General features: G+C 47.6%; 8 protein-coding genes across 8 annotated transcripts; 5 read left to right on the top strand and 3 right to left on the bottom strand.

Moving 5' to 3' along the window:
* Positions 1-786: 786 nt before the first annotated feature.
* On the bottom strand, positions 787-3,356 carry F5147DRAFT_676856 (N-acetylglucosaminyl transferase component-domain-containing protein). The gene is made up of 13 exons (XM_041436076.1): positions 3,233-3,356; positions 3,014-3,180; positions 2,774-2,966; positions 2,509-2,728; positions 2,358-2,460; positions 2,190-2,304; positions 2,010-2,139; positions 1,747-1,953; positions 1,556-1,695; positions 1,386-1,500; positions 1,275-1,336; positions 1,185-1,224; positions 787-1,133 (listed from the first exon to the last, which is right to left on the bottom strand). Exons 1-13 carry the CDS (start codon positions 3,332-3,334, stop codon positions 1,015-1,017), a joined length of 1,713 nt encoding a protein of 570 aa, XP_041296995.1. The 5' UTR covers positions 3,335-3,356; the 3' UTR covers positions 787-1,014.
* A 190-nt stretch (positions 3,357-3,546) lies between these two features.
* Positions 3,547-4,337, top strand: F5147DRAFT_569795 (signal transducer; the record flags this gene model as incomplete). Its single annotated transcript, XM_041430966.1, has 4 exons — positions 3,547-3,598; positions 3,663-3,718; positions 3,798-3,995; positions 4,047-4,337. 4 exons carry the CDS (start codon positions 3,547-3,549, stop codon positions 4,335-4,337), a joined length of 597 nt encoding a protein of 198 aa, XP_041296994.1.
* Positions 4,338-4,386: 49 nt separating this feature from the next.
* F5147DRAFT_414542 (PIG-X) lies at positions 4,387-5,134 on the bottom strand. The gene is made up of 2 exons (XM_041429696.1): positions 4,742-5,134; positions 4,387-4,689 (listed from the first exon to the last, which is right to left on the bottom strand). The coding sequence occupies exons 1-2, from the start codon at positions 5,103-5,105 to the stop codon at positions 4,436-4,438; spliced, it is 618 nt and encodes a 205-aa protein (XP_041296993.1). The 5' UTR covers positions 5,106-5,134; the 3' UTR covers positions 4,387-4,435.
* A 73-nt stretch (positions 5,135-5,207) lies between these two features.
* On the top strand, positions 5,208-7,730 carry F5147DRAFT_676850 (bifunctional 6-phosphofructo-2-kinase fructose-2,6-bisphosphate 2-phosphatase). The gene is made up of 13 exons (XM_041436075.1): positions 5,208-5,398; positions 5,477-5,568; positions 5,625-5,728; positions 5,775-5,795; positions 5,844-5,896; positions 5,943-6,085; positions 6,132-6,159; positions 6,218-6,569; positions 6,619-6,747; positions 6,797-6,925; positions 6,994-7,146; positions 7,255-7,379; positions 7,448-7,730. Exons 1-13 carry the CDS (start codon positions 5,232-5,234, stop codon positions 7,566-7,568), a joined length of 1,617 nt encoding a protein of 538 aa, XP_041296992.1. The 5' UTR covers positions 5,208-5,231; the 3' UTR covers positions 7,569-7,730.
* Positions 7,731-7,781: 51 nt separating this feature from the next.
* On the top strand, positions 7,782-10,395 carry F5147DRAFT_751607 (P-loop containing nucleoside triphosphate hydrolase protein). Its single transcript, XM_041440193.1, has 11 exons — positions 7,782-8,165; positions 8,216-8,351; positions 8,405-8,522; positions 8,573-8,664; positions 8,714-9,170; positions 9,223-9,463; positions 9,514-9,573; positions 9,626-9,899; positions 9,946-10,025; positions 10,076-10,309; positions 10,361-10,395. Exons 1-10 carry the CDS (start codon positions 7,868-7,870, stop codon positions 10,171-10,173), a joined length of 1,854 nt encoding a protein of 617 aa, XP_041296991.1. The 5' UTR covers positions 7,782-7,867; the 3' UTR covers positions 10,174-10,309; positions 10,361-10,395.
* Positions 10,396-11,191: 796 nt separating this feature from the next.
* Positions 11,192-12,001, bottom strand: F5147DRAFT_569690 (uncharacterized protein; the record flags this gene model as incomplete). The annotated part of the gene is made up of 3 exons (XM_041430959.1): positions 11,192-11,629; positions 11,681-11,761; positions 11,810-12,001. The coding sequence occupies 3 exons, from the start codon at positions 11,999-12,001 to the stop codon at positions 11,192-11,194; spliced, it is 711 nt and encodes a 236-aa protein (XP_041296990.1).
* Positions 12,002-12,177: 176 nt separating this feature from the next.
* On the top strand, positions 12,178-13,971 carry F5147DRAFT_676839 (phosphoglycerate kinase). The gene is made up of 8 exons (XM_041436074.1): positions 12,178-12,310; positions 12,359-12,404; positions 12,464-12,990; positions 13,052-13,117; positions 13,172-13,306; positions 13,355-13,476; positions 13,524-13,728; positions 13,783-13,971. The coding sequence occupies exons 1-8, from the start codon at positions 12,197-12,199 to the stop codon at positions 13,816-13,818; spliced, it is 1,251 nt and encodes a 416-aa protein (XP_041296989.1). The 5' UTR covers positions 12,178-12,196; the 3' UTR covers positions 13,819-13,971.
* A 148-nt stretch (positions 13,972-14,119) lies between these two features.
* On the top strand, positions 14,120-16,768 carry F5147DRAFT_676837 (uncharacterized protein). Its single transcript, XM_041436073.1, has 8 exons — positions 14,120-14,486; positions 14,547-14,905; positions 14,953-15,221; positions 15,271-15,330; positions 15,386-15,556; positions 15,614-15,677; positions 15,741-15,810; positions 15,860-16,768. The coding sequence occupies exons 1-8, from the start codon at positions 14,209-14,211 to the stop codon at positions 16,632-16,634; spliced, it is 2,046 nt and encodes a 681-aa protein (XP_041296988.1). The 5' UTR covers positions 14,120-14,208; the 3' UTR covers positions 16,635-16,768.
* The last annotated feature ends 1 nt before the right edge of the window (position 16,769 follows it).

Below are 16,769 nucleotides of genomic sequence, written 5' to 3'. Positions count from 1 at the left end.
CAGCACTGTTAACAGACCCTCAGATTCTGACCCACCTGTACATATTTTTCATTCATTTCAATGACAGAGACTCAACTCAATATATTTCAATAGGTCTGTTGGCGACAGGAGTGATATTTTTGGCGATGGGAATATTGAGGCAGTTGTCAGTGAGTTTGAAAGTAAGCATGTCTGCAATGGATACTGCAAATGGGCGGGGTTTGGGCTCAAACCATTTGGGAAGGAAGTGGAAAGCCTTGATGAAGCAGAGAGCACATGGAACGAGGTGGAGAGCACGAACATAGCTTAGATTGATTCAGTGAAATGTACAACGGACTACTGTGAAAGAGATCTTCTTGCACTCAGTTTGTATGTAATTAAATGTATTTGAAATCTTGCTTTGATCCCATTCGAGGTGTATGGTGTCCCGGTCTTGTGACTGCCTTATTTGGGTCATGTCACAGTGAGTAACGGAGTGTGCACACGTCCAGCTTTCCATAAGTATGAAATGATAATAAACTATTCCTGATACTCAAGTTGGGACCAGGCAGTGAATTAAGAAAAATAACTGAAAAAAAGGCCACTCATTTTTGACAAGAAGTGAAAAGACGTGAAAACCATCAAAAAGTCCAAAAAGTCGTGATTAAATAAGTCAATATTTTACTGATGCACTGGAACTGTAGAGTCTGCCACTGGCTGCACAAGAACACAAATTTTGTGCTTCCTGTGGGAAAAGTCGTAGTTTACTGATGTACCCTTCCTATACACTTTTGTCATGCTTTATCATGTGACATTTGCTGAAACAGTGCAAAGTCTACCTTACGAAAAAAACAGCAATCGTAGTGGCCCCATTCTATCACCAAATCTAGATAACTCGCCTCACATTCTAAACTTGAGTGGCGATGCCACAGGTCACTCCATATTTTTCGAGGCAAAATTGCAAACAGCTACCCAAAGGACCATCAATGTTTTACATGACGCTATACAAACTGCGATGTCACAACAAAACACACTACTGCCGTAGCAGGAATAGACTTATCTGGTAGTGCTATGGACATATGTTCTTGGGATGGTATCGAGAACTCGACCTGATACAACATACCACACGAGACGAAATGGCTGATAATGCTTCGCCAATCGCTTCCATAGTTCAACTGGCTTCCATGTTATAATGCAATTTTGCCAATTACATTGGGGAGACGTACCATACTGGCTGAAAGTGACAGCAAAAGGCAATGGGTGGCTCTGTGAAAAAGAATTACTAAGCATCGCAATCACGAAAAAATATGGCCCACCTCGACAAAAACATCTACGCCATTTCCGCTATTAGTTGGTTCCACTCTCATATAAATTCCACCTAAAGTATTTTCTTCAGCGAATACACCGACTGGTCCCACGTTACTAACCAGGTAATCGCTGTGGATCTTTAACTCTAAGCATTAATGCAAAGAGTGGAAAATAATTCATAAACGCAAGCGCCGTCTCCAAACTCGCATACACTAGAATAGTCGAGACGCGCATCTTGTCGTACATAAGTCAGCTCACATACTCCACCAACACCAATGCTAAGACTCACGGTAGCGAATAAAATATAGTACACCAGAACGGTGGGAAAGAGATAAGCAATCAGTGTGAAGAGAATAGTCCCCAAAAGTAGCTGGTCGACATCATAGTCCCAAGGATCCGTCCGATTCCTTAGCACGTTATGTCGTCGTCCTTGAATCGTGTTATTACTAGTTCTCATTATCGAACCGCGGAAAATCACACCTCGAAAAAGATTCCAAAGCGATGCCGCCAAGCGTAACAAATGACCATACACAGTCACCGAGACCAAATAGCACAATTGTACATGTGCCATAAAGACGCAGACAAGATCGCACACCATGGCAAGCGCCATCGTCACCCCAAACGCACTTCCCAGCTCCAACGCACCCAATAACATGGGAATGAGTGGTATGACGGTTCGGAAACCTCCTGTGTGTCAATGAGGGTTGACAGAATATCGTGCAGGTACAGACGTCAGTACGCACTGTTCCAAAGCGCAATCAGCCCCATAAAGCTGTGCGAATAGAATCGGCTGAGTTCGGTGTTCAGCTTGAGGCCTGCAGGCCAACTGTCGAGCCACAGAAGGATCTGTCGTATTTCATGTACGGCCTTGTCCTGCGTATTTATGTCAGAAAGAGTATGGAGCGATACTCGACAATTCAAACCTCAAAGACAAGCTTGAAAAGGTGCAGGAAAGCCTGACGGTCCTGCCGTAAAATTTGACGAAGCGCAATCCCAATGATAAGATCATTCAAAATGATCCAGAGGGTGTTATAAAACCTTTGAAAAATTTTGAGTATGTCACTCAAAAAGGAACGAAAAGGGACGCAGACTCGATGTACTGAGAGGACTTGAGTCTCATGTCCCCGTTTGGAACAGGTTGCACCCCTCGAAGTAAGCGACGCAACTTCCTCGCCCTAGATTCAATCTGTTGGACTTGGTGCAAGCTGGATATTAGATCCCGGTACATAACACAATGCATACCTGCGATGCTAAATTCTCTTGAGTAGACGAAGACAAAGGATGTGACACGCCAGAAAAGATTCGTCGAACTTTCGATTGCGTCGATTGTACAATAAAATTTCTCATAGATGGCTGTAAACTTTGAGGTCTCTTTAAAACGAGCGCTGTGCTCTTGGATGTCGATAGTCTGACCACGCTGCTCGTGCTCTATGAACTGCTCGAGAAATTTTGCAGAGTTCCACTACAGCAGTCAAGCTCGGACCCAGGTAATTATTGGAACACATACTTGATTGACGAGGATCTGCCATGTATTCGACGCGCTTCGCAGTGATGTGGTATGCGAAAAATCGTGTTTCAAGCTCCAACGCAAGACCTCATCCTGAAGCTCGAAAAGGCGTGTTCCATCCGAGTCCAAGGCATAAAACCGCAAAGAATTTGCATCATGACGATGGTAGTATATGTATGTAGTAGAGTGTGCCCTAACATCAAAGTCAGTTGTATATCGGATATGCGAGGAGTATCCGACCGTGAGGAACCGCAGAGCATGTCGACATCCGGTTGGGGGTATGATGACCTCGCGAATGGACTGAGTACACAACGTCCGAGAACCCGTGGAGCCCCACAAATTTCAATCAGGGCTTGTGTTTCTGCGGAACGAGCGACACGCTGGAGTAGAGCTTCTGCATGTGAGTCCTGTACGCGGGCTATCAATCAATGGCAAATATTGTGTGACCATCCGACGTACCTCCTCGGCTTCTAGCACACCTGCTATACACAATGCAGGATGATCCCACCCATAGCAGAACCCGCTTCTTGCGACATCGCATGGCCAGAAAATAGATGACATGCCCTACCTTGTTATGCAACTGGCTGTATATACTAGTATATACATCATCACCACGTGACCAGTACATTCAACGCGTTTGGAATTGTCCGCTGTGCACGAGTACGAGTTGCAGACTTCCTGAAGACTTACTCTATCTGTTCCAGCTCGCTGTCTATCCCGTCGCTCGTCTCTTCATATATTTCTCACCCAAACTATAATTCTAACTGGTGCCAATGGACTCAAGAAGACCCGACATGAAGAAGAAGCTGGTGGTGGTTGGAGATGGTGCGCGGACCCTTGCCCTTGTCTCTTCAGTGTCCGTGCCCGCGCTCAATCCACTACACTCAAGGCGGATGCGGGAAAACTTGTCTCCTCATCGTATATGCAGAGAATAGATTCCCCGAGGTACGCATGAGTTACGTCTTATCATTCATATATATGTACTCATTCACATTTCCGAACTCAAATTTACGCATGACTGCAGTCTTACATACCCACTGTGTTCGAAAACTACGTCACGCAAATCCAATTCGACGGCAAACTGGTAGAGTTAGCACTTTGGGACACCGCAGGGCAGGAAGAATACGACCGACTACGACCACTATCCTATCCAGAATCCGACGTCATCCTTATCGTATTCTCTATCGATTTTCCCGTCTCCCTAGGAAACGTGCAAGATAAGGTATGTTGTTGAGCAGCGTGTCAAACCCAGTTGTGTTGACCAACATCCCAGTGGTACCCTGAAGTTGCCCACTTTTGCGAAGGAACACCTCTTATCCTCGTTGGAACCAAGACTGACCTGCGGCGGGACGAACAAACACGACGGATGCTTGGCGCACAAGGTCAGGTGCCAGTGACACCCGAGCAAGGTGGGATGGTGGCGCGGGAAATCGGTGCCAAGTACGTTGAGTGCTCAGCAAAGACGGGAAGCGGCGTGCAAGACGTGTTCAACCTTGCATTGCGAGAAAGCATGAAGGGAAGATGGGGGAAGATGGTGAAGCAGCGACGGTGTGTGATTGTGTAAGGGAGCGGTTGCCGGTTGTGTTCACGCGTTTTATTGAATGGTATGGGTACGAGACTGATATTTTGCTTGCCTTTCTCTATACTCTGTGCTAAAAGGAGCTATTGCATCTTGAGGTGCACATAATAGAGGGTTTTGGAGATTGTCCAACAGTGCTGGACAACGTAGACGAAGGCAAGGAGGGTCACAGTCACGGTACATAACTCGATATAGAGGGTGTGATTGATGTTGCCGACAGGAATGTCAAATGAGAGAAATGATGAAGTTGTGTGCTGAAAGATTTCGAACTGAGCAGATGAATTAAGCAAGTGAAATTTGGGAGACTGTGATGGGAGTGTGCTGTGGAGTGATTTGTCTTGAAAAGAAATCATGAGGATACGGGCAAGAAGAGAGAGCTTGAAGCGCACATGAGGAAGGACAAGCCCAAAAACAAGTTGGAGGGGGTAGCTGGATAATGTGACGAGGGTCATGACCCTCCTGCGGCACACCGTATCTAACATGGAGAGGCACATCCACCACGATCAAGTCTGCCTCCGGCTTAACGGCGACCAACAGCCAGCCTGATTCATTCGCTACCCCGGACATGGGTAGCTCCAGATTCGTATTCCCCACAAACTGGAAGGAGAGTCCATGGTCATTGAGCTCAAACGAGTCAATGATAATATCGGCTGGAAGTTCATGGAGGACAAATAAGTTGCATGCTGCATATTCATGTCGTGCATGTAGAGGAATACTAGTTGAGAGCGTTGAATGGAAACCTTTTACTTGCATGGTCGTAGATGGTCGACGATTCGACGTACGCGTGGAGCACGTGTTCGAGAATCGAGATCATATCATCAGAATCAATCAAGTAATCACTTAAGCTTACTTTCAAGTTTTCAGCAACCCATCTGCATCATGAATCGTCCAAGCGAAGATCACAACAGAGTTCATTTTCCTATTCTCTCCTCAGAGCTCACCGCAGCCCTCGGTGCCATCGAAGACATGGCAGACGATACGGATGCTGTCCTAGATAGTGTTGTTCGCGGCAGTCCGCCTGTCATATTCCGTGCTGGTGGGCCAATGTTAGTCCTCAGATCATTGTCTGTCTGTCACCTTGAAATTATGAATTAACGATTGGGCACCCCGCACACTGCGCACAGGCTCAAACAATTCGACGAGTCCACCGCCTCCAGTCGGAAAGGCTCTCAGGCTCCGACTCCCCCGCGCTCCGTCGTTGGTATCGGGAACAAAGGTTCGTCTCACCTCATCCCTATCGTTTCTCACTCATTTATCATTCTACCATGCAAGTCGCCAAACCAGACTACTCCGAAGCAAAGATCGTCCTTGCAATGGTGGGATTGCCCGCCCGTGGCAAATCCTACCTCAGCAACAAGCTCATGCGTTATCTCAAGGTTTGTCTTTGCCCCTGCCGTTGGATTTCACTTACCCCCCCAACAGTGGCTAGAGTACGACGTACAGGTCTGCTGCCCTAGTCCTCGGGCCAATCTGGTACTTATCGTCGGTTAGGTCTTCAATGTTGGTCAGCTTCGCCGCTCGCGCGCGCACCACAAAGCCCAGCAGTACGTAGTATTTCGTCGTGCATTATATATACTGCACCTCTTGCAGAAGTGGAATTCTCGAAGATCACACTTCTAACTACTTCAGCCACAACAACGTAGAAGCCACTAAGCTTCGCGAGCAACTCGCAGAAGATAGTCTCGAGATGCTCATTCGATGGCTGAAAAGGGGCGGCAACGTCGCCATACACGGTACATTTTCACTTTCTGCCCCAGTCATGTCATTTACACCCCCCAGACGCAACCAATAGTACCCGTATGAGACGGTACGCCCACCATTCCATGTGGTCATCTAGCAGTAATAGTTAATTCCACCTCACTCAGTGCCAAAATCTCCGCCCGCGTTGCCAAAGAAAAGGGCATGTCCGTCATATTCCTCGAGTCCATATGCAACGATCCTGCTGTCATCGCTGCCAACGTTGCCCTTAAGGTCTCCTCCGGCGATCCGGACTATAAGGACCTTCCCCGTGAAGTGGCCGAACGTGACTTCCTTCGCCGCATCAAGGAGTATGAGGCCGTCTACGAGACTATCACCGAACCCCACCTTAGTTATCTGCGAATCACGGATATTGGCAATGAAGTCACGCTCAGCAGAATCAATGGTTACTTGCAAAGCCGCATTGCCTTTTATTTGATGAATTTGCATGTGAAGCCACGCAATATATTTCTTTCCAGAGTGCGTCTTCTTTGAAAATTTCGAAACTCGGACTCAAGTCTTATTATAGCACGGCGAGAGCCAGTATAACGTCGAAGGCCGGATTGGCGGGGACTCACTGCTTTCAGAACGCGGCCTGGCATACGCTCACGCGCTTCCTGAGCTTGTACGAAACAACATTGGGGATGCACCACTTATTGTACCTGTCTACTTCTAGTCATGTACAGAACCTCATCTCAAACGTACAGGTCTGGACTTCGACACTTCAACGCACAATTCAAACCGCTGCGGAACTTCCCTACCCCAAACTTACTTGGAAATCTCTTGATGAACTCGACGCTGGCGTCTGCGACGGTATGACATATGAGGAGATTGAGGTGCATGCTGTTTTATGACAATGCTTCTTACTTGAGATCCTTAATCCAAAATTTCTCTCGCGCTTCAGCAAGCATACCCCGAAGATTTCGCCAACCGTGACGAAGACAAATTCAACTATCGTTACCGAGGCGGCGAGTCTTACCGAGATGTTGTCGTGCGCCTCGAGCCTGTCATCATGGAACTTGAGCGGCAGGAAAACATATTGATCTTTGGACATCAAGTACGTGTGGATTCCTGTGCTCAAAATAGTCTTTCTTTTGTTCAGATCCACACCCTGATTCTGTTATGTCCACTTCATAGCAAGAATTTATACTGATCATCATGGCAGGCAATCATTCGTTGCCTCTACGCGTACTTTCACGATCTTCCACAAGCTGATCTGCCTTACATCAATGTACCGTTACACACCGTCATCAAGCTCACTCCGAAGGCATATGGTTGTGACGAGGAACGGTGAGTTTTTCTTGAATTTTCCTTTCACCTTTCCATCACTCTAATTTCTCTTAACTCACAAACTATAGGTACACCCTCCCCATCGGTGCCGTGGACACACACCGCCCCAAACCAGGGTCCACTATTTCACCACCCGACGTAGTACCATTATCGACGTCGAAGAGGGAATATTTTGGGACCAAAATATAGCGTTTGGTAAGTAGTCGGGCAGTTACTCCTAGTGTTGATTACCTGTCGGCGTGTCGCGAGTGCTCACAAGGAAGCTAGAGACAGCTATTGATGGAAGATTCTGAAAATATGTATTTTATATGAGAACAAATAGATACTTGGCTATTCTACGCAAAATGTGGGAATCATGGTGATCACTTTGAAGTTTCTGCCTCCTGAGTGTTGGCACTGAAAGTCACGTTTTTGTCACTCATTCACCTGTCATCGGTGCATCGTTTAACTTGTAAGTTGTAACTCACCAACTGATTATTACGCCTGACATGGAATCATCACCCAAACGACGTCGCATCTCACGCTCTCCGTCACCGACGTACACATTCGATGACGACGACGATTATGTGCCCTACGTTCCTGTCGCTCAACGACGAGAAGCTAAATTGGCGAAACTTTCTTCATTAAGCACCGTTTCTGACAGGACAAAGGCAAAGAAGCAACTAGAGGAACTATTAGAGCGTGAAGATGCAGAGAGGGAAGAGGAACGCCAGCGCGAGAAGACACGGAAGGAGAGGCCTTTGCTCATGGAAGCACAGGAAGTGCACGAGCGCAAAGCTGCAGAGAGTGCGTGCCTTACTGAGTTGCGAGCTGTGTATATGCTAATATTGTCATAGATGCAAAGAAGACTGAAGTAGAAAAAGAAGAAGAGGCAGATGCAGAGATACTTGCTGCCATAGCAAGTCGCAGGAAACTCGCATCTGATCTAGAGCTTGCGAAAGGCATATCTTACACAGACTCCCTCAAAACATCGTGAGATTCGTGCAACGAATGGGAAGTTGACCGTGTTCTGACTTATGCTACAGGTGGCAGCCGCCAAAATATATTCGAGAACGCACAGATGAGCAACATCGACGACTGCGAGAGAAATACCACATTATTGTGGATGGAGAAGACATACCTCCTCCTATTGAGCACTTTTCGGTACTTATATAATGGACGACTCTATCAGCGCTGGATTGACTGTTTCGTAGGACATGAAGATACCAGAATCGATGCTGCAATTTCTAAAGTCCAAGAAGATCACTACTCCGACACCTATCCAATTACAAGGGATACCCACTGCGTACGACCTCCCGTACTCTTTCATTAACTTCCTCTGACCAAACTCGTAGATTTGCTGGCCGAGATATGATTGGCATTGCTTTCACTGGTTCCGGCAAAACCCTCGCCTTCTGCCTTCCCTTAATCATGCTCGCACTGGAAGAAGAGACAAAGCTCCCGTTTGTTCGTGGAGAAGGACCAGTAGGTGTTGTTCTCTGTCCCTCACGCGAGCTGGCCACACAGACATATGAAAATGTGCTTGCCTGGACAGGCGCGCTTGCGAGGGACGGAAAGTACCCACAGCTCAACACTCTCCTCTGTATTGGCGGCATATCAATGGGCGAACAGAGTCACGTGCTCAACAAGGGTCTACACATTGTGGTAGCGACTCCTGGCCGTCTGATTGACATGCTAGAGAAGCGAAAATTCACATTTAACAATAGCAAGTTTTTGTGTATGGATGAGGCTGATCGGATGATTGATTTGGGTTTCGAGGATGACGTACGCAACATTATGAGCTTTTTCAAGGTATGCATTCGTAATTGTTAATTGGCTGTGATTTATTCATAGTACTTGATAGCGACAACGGCAAACCTTACTTTTCTCTGCGACAATGCCCCGAAAGATCCAAGACTTTGCGCAGCAGTCGTTAATCAAACCTGTTCTTGTGAATGTTGGCCGTGCTGGCGCTGCAAATTTGGACGTTCTTCAGGTGGTGGAGTATGTCAAGCAGGAGGCGAAGATGGTTTACTTGCTGGAGTGCCTTCAGAAAACGGCTCCTCCAGTTATTATCTTTAGTGAGAACAAAAATGAAGTTGATGGTAGGCTATTCTCTTCTCTCTCAAACGTCGAAGTCCTCATTTTATACCAGATATACAAGAATACCTCTTGCTGAAAGGTGTCGAGGCTGTGGCAATTCACGGTTCAAAGAGTAATCATTTTTCATCATTGCTAATTACAGACGTCCTTACTTTTGTCTTTAGCCCAGGAGGAACGACAATACGCCATTAAATCGTTCAAGTCCGGCGCCAAAGATGTTATGGTGGCTTCGGGCGTTGCCTCAAAGGGCCTCGACTTCAACGATATTCAACACGTCATCATCTTCAGCATGCCTAAAGAGATCGAGGACTACGTACATCAAATTGGCCGTACAGGACGTAGCGGAAAGACTGGCATAGCTACAACGTTTGTAAACATGACAACACCAGAGCAGACACTTCTAGATTTGAAATATTTGTTGATGGAGGCTGGACAGAAGTATGTTGTCTGTCTCACTCCAATGTGTCTTGCTGACATGTAACAGGGTTCCACCCTTCTTGCGGACCATCGAAGATCCTCGAGCAGCACAGGGTGGCTCGCTCAAAGGCTGCCCTGTATGTGGAGGTACGCGTGATATTTAATTAACCAGAATTGCTTGTTGATTTCAGCATCAGGTCTTGGACACGGGATATCGAATTGTCCGAAGTTGGAAGATGCTCAGAGACGACAGATGGCATCGCACAGAGCTGCCGATGATGGAGGGGGTTATTGAGCCTGTGTACGGGGTTCTGAATCACATTGTCACACTTCGCTGTTATCGTTGTGCAGTTATCTTCCATACCATGTTCTTAAATGTCTCCTGCTCGCATCCACGGTTGCTGCCTCCAAGCTACCTAAGATATCCCCAAGTACGTGTTTACTGCATACCACGAAGCTTGGTCTGAACCTTACTTGCTGAGAAACCATACAATGTTTGCGGTAAACTCCTTCGCCCGGTTGTAAGCCGTACTGTTCTTGTGAAATCACTGATAATTTCCACTCATGCTGGCTTGTTCGACTTGGTCCAACTTTCAGGTCTTTGCAAGCGTTGGACGGATCGTGTAAGATCTCTGTACAAGTGTAGTGTGAACTAACCATGGTGACATGTACCATGTAACTCAAGAATTTAAACATGGCTCTTTGAATGTTCTTGCGTACGGGGGAAATGTATGTATGGATAAAGCACACGAAATGCGAACACGAATACACACAACGCTAAAGCTAGAGGTCGGACGCACGCTGTCTTGCGGAATTCTAGTGTTCGTAGAGGATTCAAGTTGGTCGACCGTGGCGTAATCGAGACAAGCATCTTTCTGAAATGAACAAGACAGCTAAATGAGGTGGTCGCAAAAACGGTTCTGATTGACGTAAATGTCTTGCAAGTTGAAGGATTGGCCTGTAAACTATACCATGCTAAGCAACCTGCGGTATTGCATGCAAGTGCTTACCAATAGCATCCTTGTCCCAAGTCGACGAGGAAGAAGGAAAGCCATGACCATTACACCACCGACCGCTCACATGACGACACGATATAAATCAACTCCAAAGATATGGTCAGGGAAACGTTATACATAGCATCGTACTGTAAATGCTAACAAAGCAGCTAAGAAAAATACAGGTGAGGATAGGTCATGAGTTACAATAAGTCAACAACGCCCCTGGTTTCAAAAGCACGAGTCGTACAGGTCACCGTCATCTGAGACATAAGCCAAGTCAAATGGTATCCATACAAAACAGAAAATAGCCCTGCATCACGAAGCAATTCCAACTGCCTCAGGTTCCTCGGACGCGACGGGGGTAGCCTCATTGATGGACGAAGAGGGATCGGCAACTTGAGTGCCATTGGACGGGCTGGCAAATCCAGCTACAGATGGACCTCCGCGCCCACGCCCGCGGCCTCTTGATGGTCCTCCTCTGCTACTTCCTCGACCTCTCCCTCCCCTATGTTCAGACGGCGAGGAAATTGGAACTGCTGCAGACCCATCAGCTGGAGCAGGGTTCCTCGCCTGTTTCCAATCACCCGGGGACTTTCCAGAGTCCCATTCACGATTCTGAATCTTGTCCAACTTTCTCCGAGCGTTCTGCTCGCGGGTGCGGTCAACACCTTCCTGCACTTTGCGCTGATGGGCTTGACGCACACGGTCAGCTTCCTGAGTCTTCTTGAACGCGTCTTCATCTGCTTGTACGTCCTAATCATACCATGTCAGTTGATTGACGTTGTGGATATGCATGCCACTTACAATTCTGCGTTGTTTAATCTTCTCATTTTGCTCCTTAATACGCTGCATCCGTTCAGCGAGCGCTTCTTCACTAAGTTTCTCCTATGAAGCAGTTAGCAGGACGTATTATACTGTCCTGACATTGCATACCCTCTGCGCTCCGCCCGTCTTGACGCGCTCAAGGTTCACATAAGGCTTCTTCTTCTCCTTAACGTCCCTATCTGCTGACTGATTTTCTAGCACCTGTGACTCGTCTGCATCGGTCTGAGGAGGTTCAGTTGTCTCTTTGATGGAAAGATTGTTGAAATCAAGGCCAAGGGAGTTCGTGGAGGACTCAGCCATTGTGGTCGACAGAAGACGCGACCAAAGGAAATCATACCGCCGCGGAGAGAATTTGACCTACTGGAGAAGTCCATGGACAGTCCAGCGATGAGGTGGGAAATCAGAGCCTTATCTGTTCTGATAAGATAAACGGTACGGTTCGGTCCCGTCATTTATTCGATCATCGCCCCACTGTTCCTAAAGTTAACGACGACCATGTCTCTCTCGAACAAGCTCTCTATCACAGATCTCGACCTCAAGGGCAAGCGTGTCCTCATCCGCGTTGACTTCAATGTTCCCATGCAGGATGGCAAAATTACTAACCCTGCTGTGAGCACTCTCCTTGTCACACATATATCCTTGCTGAAAGGGCTGTAGCGTATCGTGGCAGCGTTGCCCACCATCAAGTATGCTCTCGACAACGGTCAGTGTCATGTATGCATGTGGAGTGCTGTCACGAAGAAAATTGTTTTATCTATCTAGGCGCGAAGACCGTTGTCCTCATGTCGCATCTAGGTCGTCCAGATGGCAAGATTGTTGAGAAGTATTCCATAAAACCAGTCGCTGGCGAGCTCGAGAAGCATCTCGGAAAGCCCGTTATCTTCCTCCCCGACTGCGTGGGCCTTGAGGTTGAGAAGGCTGTGAATGCTGCCGAACCTGGCTCTGTCATCCTTCTCGAAAATCTCCGCTTCCATATCGAGGAGGAGGGTTCTGTCAAGAACAAAGATGGTACAAAAACTAAGGCTGATCCTGCCAAGGTTGCGGAGTTCAGGGAGGGCCTTACAAGACTCGGTGATTTATACGTCAACGATGCCTTTGGGACAGCTCACCGTGCTCACTCGAGTATGGTCGGCGTTAAATTGCCCCAACGAGCCGCAGGCTTCCTCGTCAAGAAGGAGCTTGAGTACTTCGCAAAAGCTCTCGAGAAACCTGACCGACCTTTCCTCGCCATCCTTGGAGGTGCCAAGGTGTCAGACAAGATCCAGCTGATTGAGAATATGTTGGATAAGGTGGGTGGTGTGATTTTTCCCGGCCGCAAGTCAGCTGTTCATCGTTTTGGTTCTTGAATAGGTTAACTCTCTTATTATCTGCGGTGGCATGGCGTTTACGTTCGCAAAGACATTGGACCATGTGTCCGTGAGTTCTACGGATAATTTTTGATAATGCGTGGTTACTCACGTTATTTCCAAGATCGGAGACTCCCTTTTCGACCAAGCCGGTTCTGAAAAGGTTGGAGCCCTTGTCGAAAAGGCAAAGAAGAACAATGTGAAACTGGTCTTCCCCATCGACTTCATTACTGCTGACAAGTTCGACAAAAATGCAAATGTGTGTATTTCGCCTCATGTCTGTTGTCAGCGTTGACTGTTCTCGCAGACTGGGACTGCAAGTATTGCTGAAGGCATTCCTAGTGGGTGGATGGGCCTTGATGCCGGCCCGAAGAGCCGCGAGCTATTTCGTCAGACAGTACTCGAGGCCAAGACCATCTTATGGAACGGGTACGTGTAAAAATTCTCGGAGCAATATTTTATCTCAATGTTCATAGTCCTCCCGGTGTGTTTGAGTTCCCTGCTTTTGCAGAGGGCTCGAAAGCTCTTCTCGATGCGAACGTCGAGGCTGCGCAGAGGGGCGTGACCGTCATCATCGGTGGTGGTGATACTGCAACAGTTGCAGCACTCTACAACGCTGAGGACAAGATAAGTCACGTCAGTACAGGCGGAGGTGCTAGCTTGGAACTGTTGGAGGGCAAGGTGAGAACTAGCAAGTCCGGTCACCATGAACTAAGTTAACTAATTAACATTAAGGTCCTGCCTGGTGTGGCTGAGCTTAGCGAGAAGTGACTTCACAAGGGAAGAAAGATGGCATATTCATAGAGTGGTTTGTACCTTACTGCCGCCCGTCAATAGAATTACGATGGAATTGTACTATATCAGTCGAGTAAACGCGTAGCACGAATATGAAAGCAGAATGCGCAATCATTATGGTTAGATGTATATTAAAGGCCCTCCAGAGAGACCCGTCAGTGTCTGTGATATCAAGAGTCTGTAACGAACTGCCCTGACTCCTAAATTAGCTAATTATTAAGCTCTGAACGATATTTTTGGTAGCAAGCCTAAGCAGGAAATATTACATAATCACTTCTCCTGAAATTCAAGCATCAGGTTTGGGGCTCGCGATCGACATCCGGTCAGATTTTTTTGTCAAATACTTCTTGACATTATAAGCAACAGATGGCTCGGAGTCGACGTCGCATTACACGCTCGGCAACCCAAAAGTCACCAGAGCGCTCACCAAGCTCGTCACGTTCGTCGTTGACACCGATGGAGGATGAAGCAGAGCCCACGCAGGCGGAATCCGCACCAACCAAGACAGATGAAGATATGTGCCCATCATGCAGAGAAGGTGTGCAGGGAGAAAAGAGTAGCTGGATACGTTGTGACGCCTGCAAGATTTGGTTCCACTGGGCATGCGTAGGGGATGGTAGTGACCTCGAGTCGATTAACAAATGGTGCACACTAGACGTGAATTCACTGTGATGGTTTATCTAATACTGGATGTCATGAAACAGGTTCTGCGGGCCATGCATGACAGAGAAGCCGTCGCGTGTGATGACATTCAAGGTTCCTGCACGCAAGTCCTCACGCAAGCGTACACAATTGGACTACGCGAACCTCAACGCAGGAGTCGAATCCGACCCGAGTAGATGGTTGCGAGTCATCCAAAGCAAGCCAATCAAGGACGACAATTTTAGAAGAATGAAGGGTGCAGACGTGGGCCTGGAATGGTTGGAGAACGACGAAACCGCGATGCGTGAGCCAATTGTAGTGGAGAATCCGGAGGGACTGAGAATGAAGATGCCTCCACCCGAATTCTCGGTTCAAGATGTCGCGGATGAAGTCGGCCACGAAACACCTGTGGAGGTCATTGGTGAGTGTGTTGTTATGGAGTGTATGTGTGGCTGATGTGTGGCTTAGACGTTGCCTCACAGTCAAACTCGCCTGGATGGACGTTGGGGCGTTGGGCTGAGTACTATAATACCGAACCTTCCAAACGAGATAAGATCCGTAACGTGATATCGTTGGAGATTTCAGGTACGAAGCTTGCGGACCAGGTGTTACCCCCAAGACTTGTGAGAGAATTGGACTGGGTTGAAAAGTTCTGGCCAAGTACACGTAAAGGGAAGGGGCATGCATACCCCAAAGTGCAGCTGTATTGTCTCATGGGTGTTGCTTCCGCGTGGACAGTGAGTGATCATCACTTTTGAATGATGGTGCTCTAAAAATCGGCCATAGGATTGGCACGTAGATTTTGCTGGTTCGTCAGTGTATTATCATATACTTCGTGGATGCAAGGTCTGTCTCTCAACTATATGCTCCATCCTTCTAACAGGTTGGGCGTTTACCCCAGGTATTCTACTTCATACGACCCACACCAGCCAACTTACAAGCATATGAACGATGGTCCGGGACTGAGATGCAAAGTAATGTCTGGTTAGGTGACATGGTGGATGAGGTGGTGAAGGTCACTCTTCACGCAGGCAATACGATGATAATACCAACAGGGTGGATACATGCTGTGGTGAGCACCTCCGCTGCTATTGTCTTCCAGATTATGAAACATCGGTTGTTCCTTTAGCACACCCCAGTAGATTCTCTGGTCTTTGGCGGAAATTTCCTACACTCTTACAACATTGCAACACGTGAGTTAGCTTTTTGCTATTCTTGTTTCATGCTATAGACTGACGTTGGCCATCATGATACAGAGCTGAAAGTGATGGACATTGAGAAAGCAACACATGTGCCCAAAAAATTCAGGTTTCCGTTGTTTGTCAAGTGAGATTTTTCTTCATTTCTGTTAAACTGTCTGAGCATCAATTATTAGGCTCTGCTGGTATGTAGGTGACAAATATTTGCGAGACCTGAAATCGAAAGAAGAGTTCCCTCCTCGTGTTTTGGAATCTCTTGAAGCTCTTGCCCGTTTTCTCGTGTCAGAGTCACAAGCCATGGAACGCGGGACAGAGGTGGCCAAACGGGAAGCCAAGGAAAACGTCCCAAGTGATCGCGTGAAGGACGCACCAGCATTGGCTCGTGAGCTGAGATGGCGTGTGCGGCTTGCAGCAGGAGCGACGAGCGACGATGAAGACCTCGGGCACCCGGTTCAGAAGAATATGGTGAACGGCCACAAACGGAAGCGATCGCCCGCTAGTGCAGCTGTTGGCGTACAGTTCAGGAACTTCCAGCCCAAAGGATGGGATGTGGTTAATGAACTTCCGCGGGAATCAGACAAGCGGGTTGTGAATATTCACCGTCCAAAGACATCAGATATATGGGAACGAGAGTGGACGGAGTGGAGTAAAGAGTCTGAAGATCAGGCGCAAGAGGAACGGGCCACTGTGGAAGAAACGAGAGATGTGATGATCAAAGTCAGAAAGACTGAAGATGGGGTGGAGAGGCAGCGAATAGAGCGGGTGATGGAAAAGTGGGTTTGGAAAGCTGAGTTTTCGAGGCCAGAAGGGGATTTCCAAGATGTCGAGATGAAGCCTATAGAAGACGCACCCCTAGGATGCGAAGAAGTGACGAAGGAAGAAGAACAGGGGACTGAAGTTCATGTCATTTCGCCGCTAGAGACAACCCAAGCGATGGAGGTGTCTGCTTAGGTAGAAGCTCGTTGTCCTTCTTGCATGATCAATTGCTCTATATGATATATTAGGAGTGTCATTCTTTTAGTAGAGTAGAACGTGTGGACCTTAGTTTGATGTTTGCCCTGGGAAATCAACTCGGAGTCTCGGACA

The sequence above is a fragment of the Suillus discolor genome, assembly GCF_016758755.1.
Source record: "Suillus discolor strain FC423 chromosome Unknown F5147scaffold_8, whole genome shotgun sequence".
Classification (NCBI taxonomy): domain Eukaryota; kingdom Fungi; phylum Basidiomycota; class Agaricomycetes; order Boletales; family Suillaceae; genus Suillus; species Suillus discolor.
This window is presented reverse-complemented; position numbering and strand designations above follow the sequence as displayed.